Source organism: Capsicum annuum, chromosome 6, assembly GCF_002878395.1.
Source record: "Capsicum annuum cultivar UCD-10X-F1 chromosome 6, UCD10Xv1.1, whole genome shotgun sequence".
Taxonomy (NCBI): domain Eukaryota; kingdom Viridiplantae; phylum Streptophyta; class Magnoliopsida; order Solanales; family Solanaceae; genus Capsicum; species Capsicum annuum.
This window is the reverse complement of record NC_061116.1, coordinates 8,867,347-8,873,485: the sequence shown is the minus strand read 5'-3', so window position 1 is coordinate 8,873,485 and position 6,139 is coordinate 8,867,347. Positions and strand designations below refer to the sequence as shown.

Here is a 6,139-nt window from a genome sequence, read left to right as displayed (position 1 = left end):
CTCAGTGCTTAGTGAAAATACAGAATATTTTCAGGCACAACAGTGGAGCAGAAAACAGATGAAGCAACACAAATAAGGTTTTTTTCAGAATGAGAGTACTTCAAAGTACCAAACTTGGAGATGACACTGATGGAAAATTTTTTTTGATAATCGAGAAATCCTCGAAAGCTAGCTGACACCCAAGTTCGGGACTTGGTAGATGAAAGGTCCTTCATTCAAATATTATATTGTGAAAATAGGCTAAAAATGTATTCTTTTGAATCTCCTAGCTCCGCCACTGGCCCTTCTCCACTTAATATTATAGACTTTGCCAGTGGTAGAATTCAAACTCGTGAGGTGCATCTAATCCATACATCTATTGAAAAAATATATTTTGAAAAGGATGCAAAGCGGATCATTAATGTGCTTCAGCATGCTATCTACAACAACAACAACATACCCAGTATATTCCCACAAAGTGGATTTTGGGAGGATAAAATGTACGCAGACCATACCACTATCTCAGTGAAGTAGAGAGCTTCAGCATGCTATCTAAATAATAAAAACACAATGGAACTGATACAAAGTGATTAGTTCAACTAGGCAGATAGTTCATACAATCACTTTTTGTTTATGAAAAGAGTCATATGCAACGCAAGGTTAATCCCCGAAAAATAACAAAATCTAACTTGTTACAAGGCTGTAAATTGCTCAGTTTGACATCCTAATATATGTCCCCAACAGTTCGACCAGCTTAAGCGCATAGTAAAGTTGTATGTCCCCTGTTAGTACTGCCACTCCTAGAATAAAAGCAATGGTAAGCTACAATAGCTTGTAATATTACAATGAAAAAGAGGTGGTAGTATGATTACCTCGAAAAGATGTTGTCTTGATCGTACATGAGTAAATACTATGTAAGTAATTTTGGAGAGATCAAGCTTTCTGTCTAAACAAATCCATTCTGAATACATTCTGAACGAGATTGAGGCCAAAAACCAGATGATTCTTTGGTTGTCTTAAATATATAACCACAACGGTCAAAATGCTTGCAACGGAGTAACACTTCACCATCTGAAAACCTGTATTCTGGTATCAAAGAATAAAGATCGGTACTTTCTATAGTAAAATATTGATTCCAAGATTCCTTCACACCATAGTCTTTCATTATCCATAAGTTAAAAGTGTACTTCCACTGATCACGATGAGTAGAACAAATACAAATCATTTCTCCCAATACAGAAAGGCCATGTTTGACATATTTCATGTCGGGAACCACAAACATTCCATCTGGCAATGGCATTGCACGTGTATTCCGAGTCATGTAACATGTAATTTTTCTACTTCTGATATGATACACTGTTCCCTTGCAATAATGTTATATCTGATTGAACAAATAAAATTTGAAAATCAAAATGAAAGAAGAATAGTTCAGCTCTTAAAAGAATAAAATTGTGTTACATAAAAACAAAAGATACTTACTTCACACTATACGACGTCCACATTAATGTAGTACTTTATTAGGATATCCTCTCGATGTTTTTATACGCCCCTATATTAGTACAATTGTTCATCTATCCCATATAAATGTACGTCAACTGATCAAACCACATTAAATTACTTCATTTTATCACCTGGTTTATATACATACCCTTTTATATGTTAAAATCTTGTCTTCATTTATCATTGATGTGCAAAAAGTTACATTTTAACCAAGCTTTGTACATCATCACTGGGATACAGCTCTACCTAATCCTAACCAAAAAATTTCTTATACAAAAAGTTTAGGTTTTTGTTAACACACCATTTAAGACGGTAGAGCATAACCTCTGCCTCAGCATAGTTACTTGTGCACTGGCCTAAATGGATAGAGTATACACCGAGGGTGATCCTTAATTGATTCCGATAAGGCCTCCACCACCACATTTACCAGCAAAGTTTAACAAGCAACAGAGATGGTCTTAACCATTTCACCAGAGTGAACATTTTGTATAGCACAGAAGCCACAAACTCCTGGCAAATGCTTCTTCAATTCTGTCCCAGCTTTGTTTTACTTAATTTTCTGACAATTGCAAGAGGGCTAGTTTTGCCACCTCTAGTTCGGCTCTTCCTCGGGCCCAGCATTTAGTGGGAGGCTTTAGAGCACCGGACTGTCCTTTGATCTTAAACCAAAGATATGTAGAGTATAATCAAAATGTCTCTTAAATTTTCTGGTCTTAAAGCATGTGACATGTGACAAGTTTAAATTAAAGATTTGACTAAATAGGAAAGCAAGTTGATCGAGTATACGCTATAAATGACTTTTTTTTTTTAAACACAAATATAACATATATACTTGTTTCACCAAATTCGCTCGTATGCTGAATTTAAGTTAGGATATATAATAGATAGAGTAAAGCATCTAGTACCCCTGAACTATGACTAAATTTGCTACGATACACTACAACTTCACGAAAGTTCTAGTACCACCCGAACTAAATTTTAACGTATTTTTGTCATCCTTTTTAGCTGATGTAGCATCTTTTGTCAGTCTTTTTAGTTGACGTGGCACCTTTGATGTGGGCCCCATTTTATGTAATAAAGGTGTCACATCAGCACAAAAAGGCAACAAAAATACTCTAAAATTGAATTCAGGAGGTAATAGGACCGTTATGAAGTTGGAGTGTATTGTATCAACTTTAATTTGGCCATGGTTTGAGGATTATTGGATGCTTATCTCTAATAGATATTCAACAAAATAGTCAAAGCGTGTAAAAGCTGACTTGGATACACATAAATAAAACAAAAAATAGAGAGAAATGCAACATTCCAACTAATCTTAATCATGAAACTGCTGATGAGCTGAGAGATAATACGAAGACCTTTGAATCGAATGTTAGGAGTGCGGTGTGGGGAGGAACATGTACCTTGTCTATCTTGCGATCGCATTCTGTAACTCGTTGTTGTTTTTATATTGAAGTTTAGTGTATGTAGATAGTCATGTCCAAAACCATTATTTGCAAATGGTTAATGTGTATTTCAATTGCATTCAACAAATTTGAAATATAGAATTTGAAGTTTGAAGAGCCTTTTTCTGAGGAGTTCTTTTTAATCTTTTTCAATTTCTGAATACCATTTTTCAACTTAGCTTCGAATATGAGTAATTTTTTTTTCTTTTCAAGTATCAATCGATTCTTACTTGAATGTCTGCTAAAGCTGATGTTAAAAGTTGGAGCTCATGAAGCAGTTGATGAGTTGAGAGATAATATGAAGAGGTTTGAGTCGAATGTTAGGAGTGCGATGTGGGGAGAACAAGTACATTGTCTATCTTATGATCGTCATCCTGTGACGTATGTTTTTTCTTAATACTTCATTGTTATTTCAAGTAATGAAGTTTAGTGTATGTAGATAATGATGTCCAAAACCATTATTTGCAAATACTAAATGGTACTTTAATTACATTCTATAATTTGAAATATAAAATTTAAAATTTGAAAAATCTTTCTTAATCATGAAGCAGCTGATGAGTTGAGAGATCATATGAAGACGTTTGAGTTGAATATTGTGAGTGCAAAGTGGGGAGAATTGAACGTGTGTTTCAATTGCGTTCTATAATTTGAAATATAGAATTTGAAGTTTGAAAATCCTTTTCTTAAAGAGTTCTTTTTAATCTTTTTCAATTTATGAATACCATTTTTTTCTTTTTTCTTTTATTTATAAAGTTACTTGAATTGATTGATACTTGAAAAGAAACAAAAAAGACAGTTATTAACACCCAATTTTTTTACACCTAATTGAATGTAATTAATTGAAGTTCTACTATATTTTGTATTACGAGATACGTGTTCTAATATATGTACTAGTGTTATTCTTAGAACTGCTAAAGAAAGAATGATAACTTAAAAATCTAATTTTTATTGAACTTTAACTCCAAATAAATACAAATGAAGCATACAGAAATAAAGCTAAAAAAAAAAAAAAAAAAAACTTGCTAAATGGCTATAAAACTCTATTTTCTTAATTAAAAAATATATAGACTCCTCACAAACATAAAAGAATTCATAATATCAAATATTCAGTTAAATCAGGTTATTATAGTCGAGTATAATAAATAAAGTACAACCTATTTCTACTCTTTTCAAAATTACATAAAATTCTAAATTTTGAACTAGCCGAAAATATATAACATGGTGCAGCTGAATAGGGAAAATAGCACCTAGAACACCCAAAACCCTAAAGTCATCATACCATCAAACCAAACAATAAAACTATTATTAAACAATAACAGTAAACGATACAATCCATTCAAACATTGTATTGTATTGTACTGTACAGTATAGTAGCATACCGTACAGTACAGTACATTATGAAACCGTAATAAAGCACCATCCAAACAAAGTGTTAAAAGGGTTTTGTAGCTAAGATCTCTTTCTCAAGCCAGAACACAATAGCATTCACAACGTAATCTTTTAAGATTTGAGAGTTTTGTTCAGGGGGAGATTTTCTCTCTACAGTTTTTATGATTTTTTTACATTAGGTTTTATAATAAGTAGGCCAATTGGCCAAAACATATAATAATTTTATGTTTTCTATTATTGTTTTCTGTGTCGTTTGATTTATCGTCTCATGATTTGCAAACTATAAGCTCCCGCATGACGACCTATCAATTTCGAACCTAACACCCTCGGCTCAGGATATATAAACAACTAAATAGAATAACACACCCCTAGATAATAAAGAAACAGACACACGCCAACAGAGTAATACTATAAACTATCTATTCGAGATAAACATTATCAGAACACTACGAACAAGGAAACAAAACACTTTATTTGAAATAATCTCCGAATACTATTTCCAATTTATCGAAACAAATATGTGACCAAAATTACATTATATGCAAAATCAGAAGATTATATTATGTAGAGGCGGAGCCAGCCTAGTAATAAGGGGTTCGTCCGAATTTCCTTTGACAAAAAATTATACATTATTAATACATGATTAAAATAATTTTTATATATATATCGTAGATATTGAACCCCTTCAGATTTGGAACCTCCTGAGCAGAAATCTTGACTCCGCCTTTAATATCATGCATATAATTTCAATCTACAACTCGATCGAAATTCTCTTCATGCACGTAGCCACCCCACATTGCCCTATGAACATTTATTTCAAACAAGCTTGGATTATCTTTCAACTCATTGGCAGCTTCATAATTAAGTGGATCTTCATAATTAGGCTCAGTAAACAAATGAATTAATCCATAAATCACAGCATTAATATTCAAAACAGGTTTCCAATCTTCCCTAAGAATATTAAGACAAACATTACCTTCCAAATCAATATTTGGATGATAAACTTTAACTTTGCACTTAACTTTTGGTGCATCATGTGGATATAATATTGGAATTTGAAATGTAAATGGAAATGTACCCTCATTATAATAACCATCATCAGGTTTAATTGATACTTCAAAATTCATAAGATCATCTTTTCCATTAGGAAAATTAATTGTACAAATTGGTGGTAAAGTTAATTCATTAATATCTCTATGAACACGTAATTCTGAGGCTGATTGTTCTTTAATTTGTGGTTTTGATGCTGCATTTTCAGATGCTTCTTTCTGTTTTTCTTTTACTTTGATCAAATTAATCATGTTTAAATAATATCATTATATTAATCGTGATGTTAATTATAAGTTTAATTAATATAACAAGTTGAGGAGATTCGCAATATTTATCGGGTTATTTTTTCGTTGTGGTTGGTGTTGTGTATGTGACCGAGTCATGGGAAATAATATTAGGCCAAGGATAAAAGGAACTAATAATTAATATATTTTTTATCACTTCCTTAGCTAAATTTTTCATAAATAATCTATACTTTGTTCTTCAATATAGGATCACAAAAAAAAATTATCACATATGCTTTTAAGATTTTGAAATATATAAAAAAAAAATAAAAAATGAACATACACCTTAACTTACCATATTTTACAAATCTACGCCCTTATAAAGTAATTACAAAAATCTTAACTAATTATATTTTTTCATTGGATGTATCTAAGAGCTAATTATGTATCTTGATAGATTTAAAATGAAAAAAAATTATCGGGAGCTTATTATATACCTTTACAAGGAAAAATGTATTTTAGTTGGATATATTATGTATCTCTATAGATCCA

The 6,139-nt window shown here is 31.6% G+C and overlaps 1 protein-coding gene across 1 annotated transcript; it reads right to left on the bottom strand.

Annotated features, from left to right (window-relative positions):
- Nucleotides 1-4,764: 4,764 nt before the first annotated feature.
- On the bottom strand, nt 4,765-5,645 carry LOC107873554 (NEDD8-conjugating enzyme Ubc12-like). Its single transcript, XM_016720447.2, has one exon. It carries the CDS (start codon nt 5,612-5,614, stop codon nt 5,060-5,062), a length of 555 nt encoding a protein of 184 aa, XP_016575933.1. The 5' UTR covers nt 5,615-5,645; the 3' UTR covers nt 4,765-5,059.
- Nucleotides 5,646-6,139: the final 494 nt, after the last annotated feature.